The following is a 23,940-nucleotide window of genomic DNA, read 5'->3' on the forward strand; positions in this document are numbered from 1 at the left end:
GTTAATCCGGCTAACTCCTCTACCAAAAACAGCAAAACATTAAAAGTAAAGATAATAATACAGTCTCCTAACTGACTGTGTATCATGCAGACTCTCTTTCATGAGTTCATTTTTAGCCAGTGAGTAAGAAATGTAAAAAGGTTTGTGCTTAGACACTGCTAAAACTAGCCATATTTTGGTTCTGTGCATTTGGTCAGCATAGAGACAGCTGTCCCTTCAGAGGTCCATGCAGCCAGTGCAGTAGACTTAGTGTTTGAAGATGCAAATCCGCATGTCAAAGTTCACCAACGTTGAACTGGATATGAAATTTCAAACATTAAACTGCTTCCAATGTAATGAATGTAATTTTGTGTGCAAAAATGTGCTGCCAAATGCAAGTGTGACTGGGCCTTTATAGTGTGAGCTCCTGGATGATGTACTATTGATTTCCAAATAAATAAAAAAACAATGTTACTAATTTCAATTGAGGGATTTTTGCTCTTTTGTGTCTGAACAATCAATCCTAATGAGGGCAGGTTTTTCGTCAGCTGCTCCTTTCAACAGTCCTGCCTCACGCAACTGAACTCTCTTTAGCTGGGCCTGACCAACTACTAGCGAGTGAGCTAACATTTTAAAAACCCTCAACTGTGGTAAAATGACTGTAATGTGTTGGCTAGTCTAAGTGCTCATTTTTCTCACTTGCTGCCTATCATAGCCACTTGGTCACATTTTTACGTTACTGTACTTTATCATTATACATCACCCACACATACATACATACATTGCGCTCCCCTGGGCAAATGACTGATTTCCTAAGTGAGAATAACTTACCACATCCTCTACAGAGAACATACTTCTGCACATTTTAATGTGCAATTACTGTTTATTTGCTGAATTTAACATATTGGGGGAAGAAAAAACATAAAATGTGGCCTGTGCAAAAGTTACGGCACATTTTATAATTTATGATTTACTGTTTTTTCCATTTTGTTAAGTTGTTAAGCAAATAAACAGAAAATATGCACAGAAAAATGCAAAATATCTAAGTTTGCTACTTCAAACTTTTGCACAAGAATGACAGTGAAATTGTGGGAAACACTGAAGGCGTGATGTCCAACTGACACTGAAAAATCAAAATCTACACTACAAAACATGAACAAAAGTATGTTTACATTTGAGATCACTCAGCTTAAGACAAGTATTTCATGATTTAAGCTCTCAGTTAGCAAAATGCCAACTGTTGCTTCCGCCTTGTCATTAGCCTAGTATCTCCAGTGCTAAAGCTGATGAAGCTTTAATTTCAGACACCAAACACATCTCGGCTGCTGGACTACATTTGAGGTGAGGGGAAAATAGTATGAATTTGATTTTTCGCAGAACTATTCCTCCAAGGTGTATCATGAAAAACCACCCACCCACCCACCTACCCACTTACTTCGAGAAGCACCATGTCTAGAGTATGTGGGATGGAAATATATCTGACAAGTCTGGGTCGCCCACTCACATGATTATTCTTATTCAGACACATCTTTCTGCCCATACATATTTCTTTGTGTGGAAACTTGTATGGGGTTTTGTGGTTCATGTGACAGACAGAGGAAAGATAGCCAGATACCTTTTGACCTCATCTACATGTCTGGGTGCGAACTGAAACCTCTGCTTAATTTATCTGAATGACGGGAAGGAGTTTGTGTGTGTTTGGGCATTCAGTGCTCGTGTGTGGTTAGATGCTTGAGTCTTCTCTTTATAGGGCATGCAGTATTAAAATTACCTTGATATGAGACTTAGCTTCAGTTTTCTTTCTTCTTAAAATACCAAATAAAAACTAAACCACTACATGATTATAAATGTTGTAAAGTCATGTGCAAAGTCAGTTAAACTGCCTGGTAAAAACAAGCAGCAACCTTTGAAAATTTCCCACTGTTACTTTTCAGTTAACGTTGAAAATGAACAACTAATGTTGTCTGAACTTAAAGCAGCTCTGTGCTAATCCTTTGGGTGCACTTAGCTTCAACACTCAGCTTCATGTTCATTGGTATGGAGAGCCGGTTGAATATTCCCAAAATACAAAATTTCCAACCACATATTCAAACTCTTTCTGATTTTTTTTGGCCTAAATGAGGTTTGTGCGCTGACCAGTCTTAGTGGTAACGCATTACAGTAATGTGATTTCGCATTACTGACATCCCCACTGAACATCAGTGATGATAACTGGTTCACTCTACGAAAAATCACATAATTTTCATTTCATGTTCATGTTCACATGATGAAAATAATGCTACTGAATTACTGAAAGTAATAAATACAGTTTGATTAGGCTTATTTTGTCCACTTATTAAGCTACAACAAAATACACTACTTTATAAACAGATTAAATCTTGTCTTAAGTAAGTCTGTGAAAATGAGACCAACTACAAATGAAGAGGCGATTAACCCCTTACCAAGCCGCAAGTTGCATTACACACTTCTACAACCTAAGAACAGCTCCATTAGTCTGCACTGAAGTCTGTGTAGTTAATGAATAACAGGCCTTAGTATTTAGTATTTATACTATTTATAACCCTATCTGCGACCATTTTTTTTAATCGCAAGTAATTTCCTTTTCCTGTAAGCAGTGTGATGCATTACAGTGTTACAGTATAAAATCAGCATTAGCGACTTAATGAAAAGATTTCCAATAATTATACATTCTAAGCCAATAATTTAAATTGCACAGTAAATTTCTTCTACATATAATCTGTGCTGGCCATTTTATGTAGATTGCACATGCATGGGACTGCACAGTTTGGACTGTGGATACAACCAGTGACGGCTGAGTGTGGGAAAGTTGTACGCTGTCCGAGTAGGACGAGAGTGGATGTTTCCAAAAGTATATTCCCTTTATTTTGAATTTATTAAAAGTTCTAAGTAAATACTGTAAAAACTTTAAGCAATCTGATTAATCAGACAACTGTTGAACCACAATAGTGTGGTAAGCTTTATGCTTTTTATTTATAAAAATTTTAATTAGAGGCAGCCGTTTCTACAGACTAGCTTTTACCTTTTCTGATAGCCCAACTTCAAAATTTTGAGTTGGCAATGCCATGTTCAGAGCAAGGGATACGTCCCCTAACACAAAAGTCATATATGAGGTTTTTTCACACTGAAAACACATTTTTAACATTTCACATTGGATAACAAATTTTTAATTTTAGGCATGCAGCATTTATAAGGAAGCGTGCTTGTTTCTTGCCAGCATAAAGACAAGTGATATTTCAGGAAGTGGTATTTAACTGTACCTTGCAACCTTCGCAGGCATGGACACCGTAGTGGAAGCCAGAGGCCTTGTCCCCGCACACTCGGCACTCGATGTTTAAAGCGGAGGTGGAGGGGTCTTCGTGCAGTTTAGAGAATGACATGCTATTTTCTGCGTACTGTGGAGGAGACTCTGGCTCAAGTTTAATTGAACCTGAATGAAATGAAAGTAACAGAAAGCATTAAGAATTAATGTTTCACCTTCTCACTTAAAATGCGACCAGCAGCTTGGTATTGCTTAAAAAGTGGAAATAAATGGTTGACTACATGCTAAAAAATTGTTATGCATTAACTTTTAAAGGCTGAGAGTTCTGACTTTTGCTTTTTCTATATTATTCAGATGTAATTATATATTGAATTTCTTTTGACTGAAAGAAGAGGGACTGTCCAACACTAATCCTATATTTTTCCTTAAAAAGCTTTAAGAGGATCCATAGTCGTATGCAAACGCTTAAACACTGTCAAATGGCACACTTTGTTGATTTTCTAAGTGAAAGTAAGTGAGCACACCCTTTACAGGGAACCAACTTAAATATGACATTTTTCTGCAAATTTTGATGCACAATTTCTATTTATTTGCTGAGTTTAACTTACTTAATATATAAAATGTTCCATAACTTATGAACAGGCCACAATTCATATATTATTTTTTTCACCAAAATACTGTGCATTAAAATGCGCAGAAGTGTGCTCTCTGTAGAGGACGTGTTCACTTATTTTCACTTAGAAAATCAACTAAAATATGTCATTTGGCCAGGGGCGCCCAAACTCTTGCATATAGCTTTTACATTTTTAATTGAAGTACTAAAGTTAAGATGTCCGTCTAAAACTAGTGCATGATTACATATAAATAACTTCATAAACTTACTGGAAAATGGTTAAAATGAACTTTTCTTCTCGCGCCTCGTTGCAGTCATGTTAATACTGGGTTATGTTGCCACTGTTATCACATGACCTCTTCATTTTATGTTTTTTATAGCGCTATGAGCAATTTTGCAATATCAGGCTAGATTTGTGATTGAACTGGATCAGATTAATTACTTTTTTTCTTCCAATATCCAATCGACTATTTTCTACTGATTTCAGCCTGTACCGAAGCCTAGTACTGGATCTTTGCCATCTCTTTTGAAATAAGCTAACATGGCTAAGAATGAATGGAAGGTAGTACCATTAATCACCATGATCTGCATAACCACTTTAATGCACTGTTAGTAACATTAGCATTTTGTTTGTAACTGTGTTTGAATAAGCGAAATGCATACTTTGGGGTTCTTGCACTCTGTAGTTGCTCTCCTGAGTTCTGTAGTTGTGCTCCTGCGCTCTATAGTTGTTCTCCTGGGCCCTATAGCAGTTCTCCTGGGTTCTATAGCTGTTCTCCTGGGTTCTATAGCTGTTCTCCTGGGTTCTATAGTTGTTCTCATGTGCTCTGTAGTTGCTCTCCTGGGCTCTGTAGTTGGTCTCGTGGGCTCTGTAGCTGTACATGTGTGTCAGGTCCATCATGTGTGTCATTTCGCTCTGGGGCGGGCTGGGTTCGTACTCAACGCCAGAGATTGTTGCGTAGTCCAGTGTGGAGAAAGGCTTCATGTCTAAAGAGTGTGAGCTGTCGTCAAGTTCCTCCAGGTCCAGAGTGCTTAGGCCGAATCCCATGGGCCAGGAGAACGTCTGTGTGTCCACCATAGCTGCCAGAGAGAGAGAGACACAGCATTAGAACCAGGCGAAAGGCAATTCGTTGTTGCAATTGTACCCAGTGGAATGGTACTGGCTGTGCCTGACCCTGCAGTCTATGTGGGTCTCAGTCATCTCCTGTTTCTTATAGGACTGTCAGTGGAGCTACCGTATGAGCAACATGAAATCTAGCTGATGCCAAAATATGCTAAAAAAGCTAGAGAGATAAGAAAATACAATTCTAAGCAACTTCCCACAGTTCTTTCAAGATAGCTCACTATATATCAAATGACTGGCTAATTTAGCATTGAGCAGTCAGCATTCACCAACAAACACAAGCCAGAGAACAGCATGAAATTGCTTAACATCATTTTTTCTCTCCCAGGTGGCCTTTTTGGCCATGAAAACAGCAGGCCCAAGAGTTGCCATGCGAGTGCTCTAACCCAGCAAAACTTTTTAACCTGTGATTATTCTTCGAAAACAGACAAAGTGCGAGACTGAAACAACATCATTTGAATACCAGCTCTAAAATCAGAAGCTGCGAGTAAGCAGAACTTGTCTTAAGTGTGAAAACCACTTTCAACATGATCACGGCTTTTAAACCAAGCAAATTACTGGCAAGATTATTAACAGAAAGCAAAGGACAGGTTCTTCTTTTTATGAACCCCTTAAAGTACAGGATTAATATCCAGTTACTAAACCTAATATGTATTATTTATTTAATACAATGAGTGGGTCCACATAGAGGTTTAAAGAGGATTATACTTTGACACTACCTATTACCAAGGCCATCTTTCATTTTTTGGATTTTTATATTACACAAAGTAAAAAAAAACACAGTGGGTTTGACCAAAAGTAATTTTAGGCTGTTATTTCAATTAAAATTAAATGTATTTTTAAAGAAAACGGCCTATCACTACTATGCATCTACAAGTTCACTGGCTAATAAAGTCTGTCAGCCTCTACTCATTAGCTCATAAAGACCAAACATGAACAGCATTTTGGGGTTTCTACACTTCACAGTTGCCCTCCTGAGTCCTGTAGTTGTGCTCATGCTCTGCAGTTGTTTTCATGAGGTAGACCACCAAAACTGTCCCCATCAGATAAACAGCACTTGAAGCTTTCATCTTTCAGAGACAAGAAAAAAAGCTGTTTCTGATCTGAAAACGTCCACAGGTGTTTCTGTCTGTCCTTCCACTGTGAGAAGACAACTCAGCGCTGTGGGTCTGAAAGGATGTGCAGCTGTCAGGAAGCCTCACTGAGAAAAGGAGACAGACACATCAAACAAAGAAGCTGAACAATGGACTGACCACCCCAGAGTCCAGATCTCAACATCACTGAATGTGTTAGATTACTTTAAAAAATGATCAACCAGCTTCTAAGACTGAACTTTGGAGGTGTGTCTGCAGATTTCTTTGAGGAACTTAAAGTGAGTCTCCTGAAAAGAATGGACACACTAAATACTGTAAAAATGTTATAAATACTGATATTTAGCTGTTGAAGCTTGTGTTTACACTTCCTAGTGTACTTATACACTTTTGAGTTACATATAGCCTGTGTGGTATAATTTCAATAATATCTATATAAACTATACAGAAATATGTTGTGTTCATAAATCATAGGACAGTCTTCGAAATATAGGATATAACCCCACAGTGTCCTCAGTAAGGAGCTTGTGGTTTATGATAAACTAAAGCGTGACCTGGCGAGCACATCAATGAACTCACGATCAGTTTATTGCCCCAACTCTCACCATTTCGACCTGCAGACGGACAGCAAGACTTTACATAATCAAGGCCACTGGTTGTGTAAAGAATGCTTTTATAACCAGAACACTGGAAATGTGTTTTTTTCCATCAGGGATTAGCAAAGAGTTTCTGAAAGCTTCCTCCTGTGTTTAATTTTACCTCCATGGGAGTTTATTTTAAGTGTATTGTGAGTCTAATAAGGGGGTGTTTGTGTGTAAAGGCTGATGAGAACAAGTACGGGTGTCAAATTGGGCTCAAAGTGTGCCCACTATACATTCCAAAAATAGCTAATAAATAGTTGAAATGGTGCCCAGTGACTTTCCAAAAATACCCATAGGCTACAAACATCCTCTAGTCAATGACTTATTTTTTCCCTTCTTACCTGAATGGAATGTGAACGAATGAATGGAATCTCCTTAAAACCAACTGCCACTACCAATTGTTTCGGAACACGTGGGAGAAGACGCACATTTCATCGGATGCTTTCTGGAAACGCAGGGCAGCAAAAGATTTTCTATTCTTAGCAAAGCCACGACTTTCTGTCCCTAACGTTTTCACTCTGAAATGTGGTAAACATGTTGCTTGAGAGTGCACTTTTGCTCCAGTTGGAAAGATGAGGAAGATATTAGGGTCAGACATTTTGGTTTGGTGAGACATATCCTCCCTCCACTCCTCTGCTTTTTTTTGGATAATGTCTAACGTCATCACATTCTGATTGAAACCACGGGCCTATCGTGTGACAAGTATGGTCTAACCATAAAGACGTTCAATTCTAAGACAGTGCTGATTTGATTTTTAATATTTTATGTGGTAAAACTGTCTTGATTCTACAGAGCTGTAATTATACACTACACAGTTTGGTTTGTCTCCAATGGAACTTCTTCAATGTCTCTGTAACAAAATTTACCCCAAAATCACAAACACTAGAAGCTCTTTAGAAAAAATGCCCAGTCATTTGAGAGTGAGTAAGGGGGGGTGGGTGTCCATTTTGACTAATTTTAATATTCGATTATCTGTTCACAAACGGATATCTAGTTAAGAAGAAGTGAAAACATAGTGCTGGGGTTTACCTTTTAAAGGTGTCAGCACTGGTGTTGCACTAAAATTTAGCATCACCCAGAGAAATACATTTCAAAATGTTTTATTTTTCAAAAATAGCTGAGGGAAATCAGATGAGTGATACAGACCAGTAATGTCGCAAGCGGGAAAAGCCACCCTCAGCTGTGCAGATCTGCGCAAGAACAGTTGCAAGAAAACCCCAAGAATCTGAGCCAATGCGCTATTTGAGCAAAATGCTAAAAAATGTTTTAGGGGACTTGTGTAGGGTGATTTTGTCAGTGATTTGATGTTTTTGAAATGGAAATTTGGCTTTCAGGTTTGAGATTTTTAAGTCTCTTTCCATTCAAAAAGACAGGAGCCTGGTCTCATAAGGCTGGAAATAAGTGCCTGGTGGCATTGTCAAGATGGTTGCTAAGTGGACAGACTTCCCTGAACAAGTGTCCAAAAATTCTAAACCAAAAGCGCATCAACTCAATGGTACTATATATGTGTCTCTATCTTTGTGACAATGCAGCACAAAAAAATGGTTCAAACTTCTCCTGAATCTGTAGAGTCGCCCTTTTCATTCCGTCTTATCATGAGATCGTACGTGACTCACATGCGGAGTTATGAGCCTATGAAGAGGGGGAGAGATACACGTCATCTACCTCTCACCGTGTGGAACTGGTGGATTCGTGTGTCCGTCTACATTCTGTGTGAAACTGACCAATGGACACTCAGGAGATCACTAAGGACTGACCCATCACGCCAGAAACCCTTCATTCTTCATTAAGTCCACATCGGAGACACATGCGAAATGGCCTGCAGAGAATTTACAGCAGCTGAAGTTGCTGCAGTGGTTTTGGAAAGTAGTGATGAAGATAACGAAGCATTTTGATACAAAACATATGAGCATGATGTTACATGTAGAGCCTTTAAAGGAGAATTTAAGAAGTTAGGCACAAATCGAGAAAACTCGACCACAGAGGGTTAATGCACCACTGCTAACATTCAGCATCTATGCTCAACCACTTCCAACTAAAAGCTAGGTGATAAAAATGTTCAACGTTTTTTCTATTTAAATGAAAGTAAAAGAAACATGAACTTGATGTTCACTGGCATTTTTACTGCGACACATTCTATGTGGTATAGCTGAACTATATATTCGTATTAGCTGGTACGTGACGCTGCAAGCACAATGCATCCAGTAGCCTTTAACCACTGTTTTTAAGACACATGCAGTTGTTCAGTGCTCTGAAACTAACTGACGATCTCAGAAAAGTGTACATAATTTAACACAATAACATTTCATCATATTTCCCACCCCTGGTAAAAACATTGGGCCTCATTTACCAACCGTTCCTAAGAGGAAATTTCTTCATAAAACCCACTTCTTAGGTATTTGTTCTTAGGTATAAACAGAATCTACACACACTCAAGAGCACAAAGGTGTGAATAATTCTGCAGTATAAGAACGTGTCATCAATCTGACGTAGACTTTCTCTTAGGACCCTTCTCAAGAACACATTTTAGAATAAACCTATTGGTGTATATCGGTGAATAAGGCCCATTAACTTAATTTGGTAACATTCTGGTCAATTTACGATACTAAACTAGTCCTTTCATCTCTATGTGATGATGCAGAGCATCTGAAGCGATACAGTGGGAGATCCACATCAAGGTTTCTCATGTTCTCTCACAGCTTATTGGAGCAGACTGTGTTTGCGCCGACCTGACGTATAAAGCCAACCTAACAAAACATGACAAATGATCAAAGTCAATGCAATGCGTATGAACAAAAGACAACAAATGCCATGTGGACCATCCCTTAATGGCCATGCAGCGACTGTCCCTGTCAAGTCTGATCTTGCAGTGTACACAGATGTACAGGTGGACGGCTTTACACAACGCTTTTCTGTTTTTTTTCTTCTTTACATAGATTTGTGCAGTAATTCATACTTCTGTGATTGCGCATGATAATCCATCTTGTTATTTTTAAGGTGGTTCCAACAGGCTGTTAGTAAATGACGTTGTTCTCATGCTTGATCTTATCTCTTTTTAAACTGCGCTTTAGGGTGAGTTGTCTTTCAAATTAGGGCGAGAACCTAGAGGAGATTTTCTGTTCCACTCCTGGGCAGAATTTTGAGAAGAGCTCTAATTCTGTTCATGTGAGAAAGTTAAGGAAAAGTGTTTCTTGCAGAGAGCGATGTGAAATCCTTTCCACAGGGACAGTATTGCAACAAGAACATAATGTTTTCCATTGATATTTCCTAAGAGCAGCAATGGTCAAGCCAAGGCGAAATAGTGAGAAAATAAATGTTTTCATGTATAGTTTCATCTCGCATTATTATCCAAACTCGTATAAAAAGTAAAAATATTTCAGCCCTAAAGCATTTGCTTGCCACTTTAGGCACTATGAAGGGGAACTCCACCCATTTTTCAAAATGTTCGCATAATTCAATTGTTGAGATGTAAACAGTCATTCAGTGTTTTGATGTGAAATGGTTGATTGTGGAGACCCAGATATCTTTACAGTGGTGGAAATAGGAACCAGGGGTCTCCATGACTACAACACAAATGTAGACATTGTATTTACAGTGAACCTACATGTGTCTTCTGAGTTTTCATATGTAATGTTGATGATGGTAAAATAGTAACAAAACTAAATAAACACGTTTTCTTTGGGGACTATTTTGCCTCACAACCTCTCTGCCATGAATGTTTTTAAAACCATACACACTTTAAGCCAAAACCTTCTAAAGAAAGATGAAATCATAGAACAATGTCTCAGGCATCAGTGTATTCAGAACCATTTCATGTAATAACTATCTGTGAGGGAGCTTTCAGAGGTAGACGTCTGGTTCCTATCACCACCAATGTGAACAATTCTGACTCAGTATGTTCCCCTGGAACGACGCTGCCTGTTAAAAGTTTGGGGACACCCTGTGTTCTGGTGACGTTTGAATTTTCTTGATGGAACCTTTCAATAAGTAAGAAAAGTAAGAAAAATACCAGCAAAGCAGGTTTTGTTAGCATTAAAAACAGCTTTTTGCTAACACTTTAAGCGTACACTTTGCATACATTTTTCCTAAATAATTATTTGGCAGTTTTCATTTCCAAAATATTGTTAAAAGCACATACTGAAACTCTTTTGGCCCAAAGGTGATTTAAATACCTGAAAGGTTTGAGTGCTGACGAGTGCAGGAGCTTTGGCATTAGGGAGCATTGCCACAAGTACTTACACCTGTGATATACAGTAGTTTTTCTCTAAATAGGCCTGGTTAATCCTTAATATGTCAAGTTATTGCGAATCTACAGAGAAAACATGCTCATCTGCTTTAAAAATGCTGAAAACCTATCTGTGCCCAAACTTTTGACGGGCAGCATGCATGTAGTAAACTCACTTTTTGAGAATTTCTCAAAAAAAAAAACAGCCAGAAATTTACTTACCAACCTGTTACTGTCGCATAATTCTGTGGCTGGGAAAAGCTCGCATCTGACGGGCTGAGAAAGTACGCTACCTTTTGAAAGACGTCTCTCCTGGAGAGGGGCAATCATCAGCACAGAGTGCACAAGAAGAACCTGCCTGACAACATTCAACGGCATCTTTGCATTCATCACAGTCCGGCTGGCTGATAAGCCCACGAAGAGACGACTTCTCTTTCCTTGTGGGATTTCTAAGCGATAATGCAGTAAAACATGCATACCAGACTCACTTTTCTCAGTGCGGCAGAATGCGCGTGATTAACCGACAACACAACGAGTCAAGACCAAGCTGAAGTAGTAGTCTAGTCTGAGACGTGACTGAGAACCTTTTTATATTCCTCAGAGTATAAAAATAAAAAGAATAAAAGGGGAAAAACCTGAAATTCTTTCATACTTCATTGTACATGTATGAATATACAAAAACATATTTCGTAAAATGAAATATGAAACAATACAGTCTAAATTATTATGATTTATTATCATATAATAATCTTAATCCAACTTTGCATTGCAGCCTTTGGAAGCAAAATTCCCAAAGTTGCAACTTCTTCTCTAAACCTGAACAAACAGCATCCATCCCTTTTTACTATTAAATGAAAAAATACTAATAACATTCCACTCTGCTCTCAGGGAACGTCTGAATTTTGTAGGCAGTGATCAAAATAATATCCAGTTAATCTATCATGGAAAGATCAATTAGACCCAGCAAACAGATTTAAATGTAGAGAAAAGACTGTTTTACTCTGTTTGAAGGATTCAATAACGATAGAAAAACAGTTTCCCTTCCAGTTACCTCAGACAGATACATTGCACTCTGCTGAGACTGAGAACACTTTCAGAGCCCCCCTCATCCTGAGAACGAGACAAGACCGAGTCCAAAAGACAGTGAGACCAAGACAAGGCCAAGGCCATTAATGTATAGGACCCAGTCCTGTCTTCAATATTTCAAATGCACTATAAATGGAGCACTATCTCTTTTGGTCACCTGTTCTAAATAAATCTGGCACCAGAACGGAGGTTTTTTGTTCACAGTAACTAACCTTTTTGCATGTTGTTAGTAGAAAAAAAAGAGAACGTTTTAATTAGTGCTGTAGTGTCAGTGCATACACAGTCTTCATATTTGTACATAGAGTTAGTAACGCAATACATGTAACGATGTTACGTGATCAGGATATAAAAACTGGGTAACTCCATTCTCTTACAGTTACAGAAAAAGGCAGTGATCAGATTACAGATATTTTATAAAAACAGGGAGATTACTAGCAGAATTACATCAACATTAAAACCACATTTGCACACCAAACACAATTTTCCAGACAGTGACAATGCAGAATTATTTATTTTTGTGAATTTTTTTGCAGACAACATAAACTCACTCTCCCAGTCTTTGTTGTCTGAAATTTGCACAGCAACAGCCAAACTGACCGTCCAAAAGTTTGTCCTGTGCATTTCCAAGCGTAACTCAAACTGGGCTGTGGAAATCTGAGCGATAAGCAAAAATGCTCAGTTTCAGATCCTTAACAAGACGTTCTGTGGTGCTTTCACTTTTCCTAGATGGAAAGTAGCCCACCTAATGACACCTTCTGCATTAATTATAAGGAGCAAAATATACGAACACGTTCTGTAGTTTGTTATCATTTATTATTTATTTATTTTTAAATTTATTTTTACAGCAACACCTCCCAAAAAGTGCCACATCCAGTGAAATTATACTCATATATGATTAACATAATTAACTATTATCAATTTTCTGACATGTCCAGGGTATTTCCTGCCTTCCACCCAATGACGCTGCGATGGGCTCCAGCACCACCCACAACCCAGAAGTACAAGCATCTTAGATAATGTGTGTGCGTGTGTGTGTGTGTTGATTTTCTAAGTGAACACATCCTATACAGAAAATAAACTTAAATGAGCCATTTTCTGCAGATTGTTGTGCAATTTCTGCCATATTGAGAGAAAATAAAACATGAAACGTAAAATTCGGCAAATACACAGTGTGCTCTCTGTTAAGGATGTGTAATCTGACCCATGGTGTTTAAACTTTGCATATGCCTGTATAACTTGCATTACCTATAATACAATATTTTACTTCATAAAACAGTGCAGTTTTCCTTGTCATTATTTAATTCTATGACTTTAAAAAGAAAATTAATACAAAAGTAACAGAAAGTAATCAGATTACATTACCTTAATACAGTAATCCTTTGGATTAGGTTACAGGATATATAGGATACATACTTTAACAGGTAATCTGTTATCTGTACCAGAATATATTTTTAAAGTAACCGTCTCAACCCTGTGTACGTGTAGCTAAGGATGAGCGATAGAGCAAAAACATTACATTACATAAAAGAATTTTCATCAAACACAATACATATCATAATATTTACTTTTTATGACGCTCACTGATAGTTGTAATGAACAAAATGACAAAACAGTTATAAAAAATATGAACTTAACAATATTTGCAATTCATAATTCACAAAAAATCTAACAATTGGTAATGTCAATAAATAAATGTCATAATGTGTCGACATCTAACTAAATACTTGTGATTATGCAGTTTATGCAGTTACTGTACACTGCACATTATTTAGAGGCTCTGTACAGTTGGTCTAAATCTGGCATTTTTTATATTTGTTCTGTGGTCTGGTGTAGATAAACGTATGATAAGTGTATTGTGACTTATACTGCCCAACCCTACTAATAGTATTGCTGCACATCAAAGAGTATTAAAGGAATTAAAGGGAGGAGCTTCGTTTCAGCCATCAAAAACTGTTCTAAACACACTCCAGGGTACCTGCAGTGGGGTTTTATTCATTTATTTTGAGAACTTTCTGAATAAAAAGGAAAAAGATTCTCAGAAAAACTGAGGACGCGACTCTCATTTTTAGATCTCGTGGTGCCACTGTAGGTGCAACACTTTCATCGGAAAAGGACGCAACCTCAAGGCTTTGTTATAGAGCGCTGAAGAAAGAGAAAATGTGACTTCCTGACCTCAGCGCTGCCAGCAAATACTACCCCCGACAAAGTGTCTAACTCTGCCCTCTTGCTATGAGACTAAGCCCAGACAATAAAGTCGTCTCGACACCCACATGGCTAGTACTGAATTTGCTAGGCAAGTATTTGTCACTTTGATGCAGGAATTACACTTCGCAGCTTGTAGACCACATTCTGGGTAGTCTGGCATGGATTTGTCGAACATGGCACGTGTGAACCCTGATTTTTTCTGACTGATTTGGAAAGTGTTGTGTGGGGAAATCCTAATTAGACTTTCCTGTTCTAGTGATGCTCAGAGAAAAAATTCTGCCATTACATGCTGGAAAAAACCAAAGGTGCCGAAATGGAGTGATTCTACTTCCTTTAAGTCCTTTAAGAACTTTTCAATGGATTTTTGGATTCACAGACGTGCAAGTGTGGAAAAAACTTTTTAAATTGTAAAGAAACTTCAGATAATGGAAAAGCCAAATTTAAGCAACATCTATTTCTAAAAGTAGAGAGGAAAATTAAGATTTGGCTTGTTTAGTTGTATGCAGAAGTTTGAACACCCCTGGTCAAATTATGTTTTGTTGATTTTCTAAGTGAAAATAAGTTAACACATCCTCTACAGACTTAAACAATACACTTAAATAATATTTTCTTGCATATTGCACAATGTCTATTAATGTGCTTTAACATATTGGAAAAAATAAAACATACGATATAAAATGTGCACAGGCTCATTTTAATGCTTTATTTTTTCACTAAATATGATACATTTAGCAAAAAAAGTAATTGTGCATTAAAATGTACAGAGGTGTGTTCTTGTAGGGGACGTGTCACACACATGAAGTAAACAAAAAACATGTGAACTGACCATGGGTGCCCAGACTTTGTCCTACCACAGTGTTCCAGATACATGCTTGATTAAGGGGAATTTTTACGTAAAAATCATGTTTTCACATTTCCTTTCAGTGAAATACTGAAGAAGCTTATGACTGCTAGACAGAGAACGCGCACTTCCAGGTTTTGAAATGAAACAGTAGGATACATTTTTAGACTGCCAGATGATGTGTTTTGATGAGTTCAGCGTATCACAATAAGGAAATAAGCATTCTCTGTCTTTCTAAACACATAGTACGACTCCTTCCTCCTAGCTGTCAAGCAATGAGAAAACAAAAATCAGATTTCTAGGTGAAATGTCCCTTTAACCCCTTAAAATCTCAGTCTTATTACATACTAAGGCTTATTTTTCAGCAACTAGAGGGACTTCAATGCAAATTGGTTGAGCTATTCTCAGGATATAGCAGTGTGTAAAAAGACTTTGGGCTTGCTGGTTAAGGGGTTAAATGTCCCCTGAGCTGAAGAGACTCAAGTTTATAGATTTCTGTAAGTTTAAGAGGAGAATGAAGTACTGGACTGCCCCACTGTAAGTGCCTGTAATTGTATGCCTTAACATAGAATGAACAAAGAGACCTGTGTGCATTGTAGGCTACGTTTAGCCTCATCCTCAGGACTTACAATCAAACTCATTTTTGATTCCGACCACAGAAAAAACTAACATGCTAAACTTTCTTATTTCATTTATTTAATAAGCAACAAAAAGTTTTAGCTAAAAAAAAACAGTGTAAGTTTTTTTTCCCTCTCTAAATTTTCCTCCAAATTTAAGAAGTAAAAGACCGTTATTTCTAAAAGTGAAGATGAAAAATAAGATATGGCTTCTTTAGTCATGTGCAAAAGTTTGAACACCCCTGGTCAAATTATGTTGTTGTTGACTTTCTCAGTGAAAATTAGTTAACACATCCTCTACAGAGAGCACATTTAAATAATATTTTCTTGCATATTCAATGAACAATTTGTTTATTTGCTTCAACATATTGGAAAAAATAAAACACACAATACAAATGTGCACAGGCTCATTTTTATGCTTTATTTGTTCACCAAATATGCTACATTCAGCAAGTAGAGGATGTGTTACACTTCGAAAGTAATAATAATATGTAAACTGACAAAGGCAACCAAAACTTTTGTTTCAAAAGATTACCATTAAAAAAAAATACAGAAATGACATTTAAAATGTAATATGTCTAACAATCCAATAGCTGAAGTAAACAGTTCAGGAAAAACAACTGACCAAAGCACAAAATCGGCCTAGATTTCATGACTACTTCATACTGCTCAGTTTAAAGGTGATGGTTTGGGGCCTACCGGCTGCTGTCAAAGGAAACATCCACTCCTTCATACAGTTCAAAAACTGTGCACATACCTGGTCAAAGGGTACAGTTTCTATTTATCTGCTGAGTTTACCACATTGAAAAAGCAATAAAACCAAAACGTAACTTCTGTACAGATTACATTTTTATGTTTTTTTTTTATCAGCAAATAAACAGTGATGACATGTTTTGTTGATTTTCTAAGTGAAAATAAGTTAACACATCCTCTACAGAGAACATATATTAATAATACTTTCTTGCACATTTTAATGCACAATTTCTGTTTATTTGCTTCAACATGTAGTAAAAAATAAACGCACAATATAAAATGTTTGCAGGCTCATTTTTATGCTCCATTTTTTCACCAAATGCATTAAATTGTGCAGAAATGCGACCTCTGTAGAGTTACCTTGTGCGTTACCTTTTCAACACTTAGAAAATCAACATGCCATTTGACTACAGGCACCCAAACCTTTGCACATGACTGTACTGCCCTCTCATCAATACCATCGTTTCCTTCCTGTTGACTTTGGTACGGCTCTGTAAATAACACGAATGTCCTTCAGAGATGCAAAAACATAATCTAAAAGAACGAACGACTGCAGGAAACAGATCAAATAAAGAAAGTGTATATATTTTTGCTTGTGAAAAATCACAGATTGTTCTGGAGTTCATGTTCTCATTTTAAGTTATGAACATTGTTATACATAGAACCATAACTATACAATAAACAACTGAATGGTTCTTTGCTTACTTGATGGTTCCTCTCGATGATAAAGAGCCTGCTGAATATAAAAAATGGTTTCATAAAGAACCAAAAAGGGGTCTGCTATTGTTATATGTTACTTTTTTGGTGTTTATAGAACCCTGTTTGAGTTTTTATGGTTCTACACAAAGGGTTCTACGTAGTACAAAAAACTCTCAGGCGCTGTATTTTAATCACAGAAATTAAACCACATTACCTTGCAAACAACTATTTATGTGTTCAAATGCTTCTCTGAGCTGTCTTGATTCTATATACAGTACTATGCAAATGTTTGGCACCCAGGACAAAAATGTAAAACAGGTATTTATCTGGTCTGAGTGTTTATTTGCTCATAAAACACTAATATCAGATTAACTACAAATAAAATCAACTTAATAAGTAGTGATTTTATGCACGCCAACGTTTTTTCAATATTAGGTTTGACTAATCAGTGCTTCATGAAGTTAAATCAGGTGTGCATGTGGTGGCTGGAAGTGTCAGAAATATGGAAGAGTTCTTCAAAGCTCAGCCAGGTTTTTTTTCTTGAAAAAAAAATCTTGTTACTTTTTTCTATATTTATGCTTATTTGCATTTATTCTGATGATATATGGTGTTTTTATAAGCAAAAGCACACTTACTGTCAAGATAAATAGCTTAACATAATGAGCTTCCTGCACAATACTGTATAGCCAATGTTTTTACTCAAGAACCCTAGAAGAACCTCTTTTTTTTAAACCTTTTATGTATGCTAATAAATCTATAAATGACAAATGACTCTTAGTGGTGCTCCTATCAGCTAAAAGTTAAGATGCAATGATCAGAACCTTCACTACTGCATTTATAAGCATAAATATTGTATTAGGTATGAAATGTTGCTTCATAAAGCAGGAAAGTATTTGGCTTTACTTTCTACTGCACTCTAAATGAACATGCATGTTACTTATTTAAGCGCTTGGCTAGCATGTCAACAAAACTGTGATATGTGGCAACGCTCAACATTATAATACTGCTTTAAAAATAAGCATGCATTACCAGTTGTTACTCTTATCTGCAAATGAGTGCAGAAATTTTGTTCTAAAATGCATGTAAACAAAGTACTCAAAGCTCAATGATAATTTGCTTTAAAAGAGAATCTAGCAGAGAAGATGTGAAAGACGTCCTTCGAGAACCTGCTCAGGAAGAGAGCAAGTCTAGGCAGGCTGAGTTTAGCCAGACTGCAGTGCTTAGCCCCTATTTTTGCTGCTAGCTTGCAAGCTATCTTGCTAATCACAGCTAGTTCTAAATGTTTATCTCTAAAAACAAACCTAGCTGGCTAATGTTAGAGAAAATCTAATGAGTTACTTATCTGTCTAACTAGTTTAATCTATGATTAAGAGATTAATGGGTCCCTCTTTACAGCAGCAGGTCATTTATTACCATGTTCAGTGTTGAAATATTATGGTTCACTTTGTCCTTTATGATTGGTTGTGTCATACAAATGGCACCGATACTGACGCTCCCCAAAAATAGCGCAGTTTACGCTGAGATGTCCTTTAAACACTTGCAAACGTGCATTTCACTGTGCAGTCAATGATTTGATTAATAACACTGACTATACTCAAAAAAGTACTCATTTGATATACTAATTTAAATGAATTTACTGGGATGAGTAAATTCGCAAATTTTGAAACTAATTCATGGGCTTAAGGTAGGATGTCATGCTAATCATTACTATATTATTAACGCATGCTTTCAAGCACTACTGGACACCACTTAAAGGGGAATTCCGCTGATTTCTCAAAATTCCTGCATAATTAAAGGCTTAATTTGTAAACCGTCATTTACAGTGATTTGGTGTGAAATGCTCTGTTCTAGAGAAACTTACCGAGTCAGAATTGTTCACAGTGGTGGTGATAGGAACCAGACGTCCACCTCTAAAAGCTCCCTCACAGAAAGTTATTACATGTAATGGTTATGAATATGCGGTCTGATGCCTTAGACACTGTTTTTAATAGTTTTAAGAAGGTAAAACATATTTTAAGGAGGTACATGCAGGGTGCAGGAAGTTAAAATTCTCCCTTAACAAAATGTATTTTGGAGTAAATAAAATGTTCATATTTGTTTTGCAGACTTTGTGACCCCTGGTTCCTATCACCACCACTGTAAAGAAATCTGTGTCTAAGTTTCTCTACATTGAACCATTTCACTTCAAACCACTCTGAATGACTCTGCTTACACCTTAAACACTGAATTAACACCTTTAAATGAATGTGATCACATACATTACTAAAGTATTTTCTTGCAAAAATACTATGTGTAATCTATTATTTTCACTGAAAACATGGTTTAACACTGCTATGAATTTACAGACCACAACAAGTATTCAAAATACTACAAACCTAAACCAAGATGTGACAAACCAAAGACAAAGAGCTAAAAAAAAAAAACACTCACCCCAAAAACCCCCAACCTTCCACTGGAGATCAAAGCCCCGTGACTGAAGTTGTCAATTATGCTGAGGACGTATTCACTGAACTTTTGACTTTAGGAAAATGGCAGGCGAGTGGCTATTTTTGTGGTTTTACCAAATTTAACAGGAACTGAATTTTTTTTCCCCAATTTTCACACTTCGTGGCCTCAGCAAAAGTGCAGACAGCTAACCATCATGTGGTCCTGCTGTGAGGTGTTAGGCTAGCCAGATGACTTCCTGTTGCTTCACTCAAACTGAGAGCCTTTCTGGTTCCACTTCTCTTTAGAGAAAGCATACTGGTATGAGCACTTCTTCCTTCGGATACATTTATATAGTAAAGCTGACGTAAAAGTAGCTTTCCCTGCATGGATGTCATCAGTATAAGTGCTGAGCTACTGAATTTTTAAACATGCAGACTGGATCTTAGTTTAACAGTAAATGAACTTAACTTGAACCGAACTTAGTTTGACATTTTTCACTTTCGCTTAAGTATTGTTTTTGTTTTTTCTTTTGTTTTTTTTGCATACACACACACACACTGTTGTTTAGAGACTCAGATTTCTTTACAGTGGTGGTGATAGGAACCAGGGGTCACATGACTACAAACCACCAGTTAACCTACACGTGTCTTCTGAGTTTTCATACAGAATAAGGATAATGATAAAACAGAAAAATCTCAAAAAAACATTTTCTTTTCTTGCTTTACAACACTCATATGTACCTCTCCTTAGAGGTGGACATCTGGTTCCTATCACCACCACTGTGAACAATACTGACTTAGTAAGTTTCTCTAGAACAGAGCATTTCACACCAAACCACTCTGAATGACTCTGTTTACATCTTAATAATTTGATTATGCAGACATAATGAAAACTGGAAGAATTTCCCCCTTTAATAAAAAGGAATTACATGCGGTAATGTCTGAGAGTTTTACTTCAGAAGTGTTTACTAGCCTCTAAAACTCCCTCACAGAAAGCTATTACAGGAAATGGTTACAGACACATTGCCTGGTGCCTTGTTGTATGTTCTGAGGGAGGTTTTAGCCCATGACATTTTTAAAAGCACATTAATGATGGAGAGGTTTATGCAGGTTAAGACAAAATAAAACTATTTTTCTAGATTGATCACTATTTTATCATCATCAACATTATATATAAAATCAGAAGACATGTGTAGGTTCACTGGTGGTTTTGGATTGTAAATAAAACGGCTATATTTGTGTTGTAGACATGGTGACCCCTGGTTCCCATCACCACCACTGTGAAGAAAGTAAAGAAACCTGAGCCAGTAAGTTTCTCTACAATTAACCATTTCACACCAAACCACTGAATGACTCTGAAAATTTGAAAAACTGTTTTTTTTGATTCTAACTTTAATCTACTGATTTCTAAATTGCTAATACTGTTATAACTTTCACAGTTTCTGTCTGCGGTGTAAATTTGAAACTCACTTTTTCATTCATTTTACACTCATTTTAATTGAAGCGTTCCAATTAAAAATAGCTCATTTTAAAGTTTCGTACTTTTTAGAGAAGAAATACTCTGCTAAGGTTTCAATATCAGTACTGGCATTGGAAACGAAAAAGTGGTATCGCTCCATCTGTAATACCGAACTACTTCTTTAACAGCCTTTAACTGCAAAGCATCTTCACACATAAACCACATACAAAACACACATACAAGAACACAGTCTACTCCTCCATACTTTCATTACATGACTAATCATGATCTCATGGTTTCAAATCCAAAGCCCTGGAGAAAACACTGAAAACGGCATCACGAGTGCATACCTGCGGGTGGGTGTGGGTGTTGAGCCGTAACATTCTTCGGGGGGGGGACCCTGATGACAAACGATATCCGCAACAAATAACATTTCTGGGCGAGTGTCTCGAATGCCAAGATCTTTATTGTGTAGCTCCTTGGGAATTTGGTCTTCCACAATATCTAAGGACATCAACTTTCCCCCAATTGCTTATAATAGGCATGAGTTAATAGCTGATGACTCCCCTGAGGCTTTGCCGTGCTTCCTCAGCGGATAAGGAAGGGGCTTGTGTGCTGTCAAGGCCTCCGCCATTCAGCGTGGCCCCATACCCACTGAGGAGGGGTCTTCCCTGTTCCTCGAGGTGGACAGGAAAAAGGAGTGGGTGGGTGGACGCTTGGCAGGGGAGGTTCACATTATGACTAAAGCCATGTGGCCGTGCTGCTCTTGGCCAGACCCTTTGAGAAAGGTCAGCTTACTGAACGATTTACATCACATTCCCTAAGCTCCGTGACTATGTTTACTATCACTTGTGACACTGTAAATTCTGTACAAAAGTCTTATGAACTTTGCTCTAATGAACCATCATGGATCACTCGGTTATGTCAAACATTTTGGTAAGCCCAATGGTCCCCTCATGATAAGCTGCAACCCCCAAGAAGGAACATTTCAGAGTACACTCTGGTATACGCCATGTATTCAAGGGCTGGACAATTTATCAGTTCGTGGATCGTTAATGTAATATACCAATATCACATAAGGCTACAATATGCAAATTAGCCCCCTAACCTATCACCTTTTTTTCACTGTGTGCTATGAGCATACCGATCACTGGCTGTGTTTACGTGCAAATATTTTTGCCAATCGTATTGAATTCATTCTGATTATAGATTTAGACTAAGGTGTTTATATTCACATTCTACAATCTGATGGATCCATTTACACTCTACACACTGCAAGTAATCTGATCCAATATTACGTGCATGCGTAGAGAACCACTTAGTGTAGATGTAACCATGACAACGAGCATCACGTGAGTCCAGTCTGTGTAAGACGAGCAGCAGTGAGCAGTGCTTGTGTTTTTAATTACTTTAAAATGATGTCAGACTCAGGAAAACGTACTTCACATGTGCTTATTACAGAAGGCCGAGAGGAAGACGTTCTGAGACACATAAGCTGGACGTCCATCCCACCGCCATCTTTTAAAGATCAGAGCATAAACTTCATCTCCTCTGCAGACCAGTTTCTGCTCCCGCCATGTTGAATGTTATAAACTTTCACTATGACGTGACACACATGCGCAGAACACACTTAAACTTTCCGATTGGGAACGTAATCAGATACAGGCGTTTATATGGCTTTTATCCTTCTATTTAATGGATTATTACAAGATTATCCACCTTGTTCAATCGGATAGAAATTGTATTCCAAATGGCCTCAATCAGACTAGTCTATTCCAATTGAGGTGTTTACATGGATGTATTCTATTCCGAGCTATTAGTTGGATTATAAACTGATTATTAGGCTGCATGTAAACATGGCTACAGGTCCACATGAGTGCTTCTCTGAGGGCTTTGATGTATCAGGGTATTAACGTTGTCCGACAAAAAGCAGACACCCAAAAATTGCCTATTTCTGCCTTTTAATCTACTATACATGATATCTCAGCGCTAATAAGCTTTCTATAGCAATCTAAACTGTATTCTGACTGAGTTTGCATGTTTGCTTAGAAACTACTGCCGTGCTTTCAACAATAAGGGCAGCACGGAACTATTTTTACAGAGTGATAGACAACACAGAGCACAGCGAAAGCTACGTTTTACTTCTTACGCTTCACCCTGTTGAGGTGTACCAAGTGATACTTGCAGTTTCATATTTCAGTGATCTTTGGTGCCATAGTGTTTTAGGAGACTATCTTGGTTGACAATACTATTTAGATAGATGCACATTCATATTTGCAGTAAAACCGTCAACAAACAGTGCACTGGGCCGTACACACTTCACTGACTAGGCAATAAAGCCATTACGCTGATGACATCTGTTGTGAGAACAGACTGTTAATCATTCAGACGCTCTGTAAATCTCAGCCTCTAATGGCTTTACTACAGCCTGTTTCAACACACAGTCCTCCTCAAGCACCAACAACACAGCTCTTCATTTTTTAAGGAGATAATTTTGAGGAGATTAGATATAAGATAATAAAGGAGAGAGTCGCAAGAATAAAAACAGGAGTTTGCAAAACTGGAGTTCAAAATGTGACTGAGCTACAGAGAAAATGGGACTCCTAACAACCACCTGCAAGTCCTGGTAGACACCAAAACTGCTTCAGATCTAAAAACATCCACAGGTGTTTCTGTCCATCCTTCCACTGTGAGAAGACAACTCAGCGCTATGAGTCTGAAAGGATGTGTAGCTGCCAAGACTGAACTTTGGAGGTGTGTCTGCAGATTTCTTTGAGAAACTGAAAGTGAGTCTCCTGAAAAGAACTGAAGCTGCAGTAAAGGTAAAGAGTGACACACTCCAATACTGGGAAATCTGATTTTATATTTCTGTGTTGAGGCTTTTCTGTTAAATATGTTTGCT

General features: G+C 37.5%; 1 protein-coding gene across 1 annotated transcript in view; it reads right to left on the reverse strand.

Annotated features, from left to right (window-relative positions):
- Positions 1-23,940, reverse strand: part of pparg (peroxisome proliferator-activated receptor gamma) — a 55,889-nt gene that overhangs the window by 23,265 nt on the left and 8,684 nt on the right. Inside the window, exons 2-3 of the mRNA XM_036559639.1 lie at positions 4,536-4,952; positions 3,258-3,427 (exon numbers count right to left, since the gene is read on the reverse strand). Coding sequence (XP_036415532.1) covers positions 3,258-3,427; positions 4,536-4,950 — 585 coding nt within the window. The 5' untranslated portion in view covers positions 4,951-4,952. The remainder of the gene's footprint in view (positions 1-3,257; positions 3,428-4,535; positions 4,953-23,940) is intronic.

This window comes from Colossoma macropomum, unplaced genomic scaffold, assembly GCF_904425465.1.
Source record: "Colossoma macropomum unplaced genomic scaffold, Colossoma_macropomum, whole genome shotgun sequence".
In the NCBI taxonomy this organism is placed as follows: Eukaryota; Metazoa; Chordata; class Actinopteri; order Characiformes; family Serrasalmidae; genus Colossoma; species Colossoma macropomum.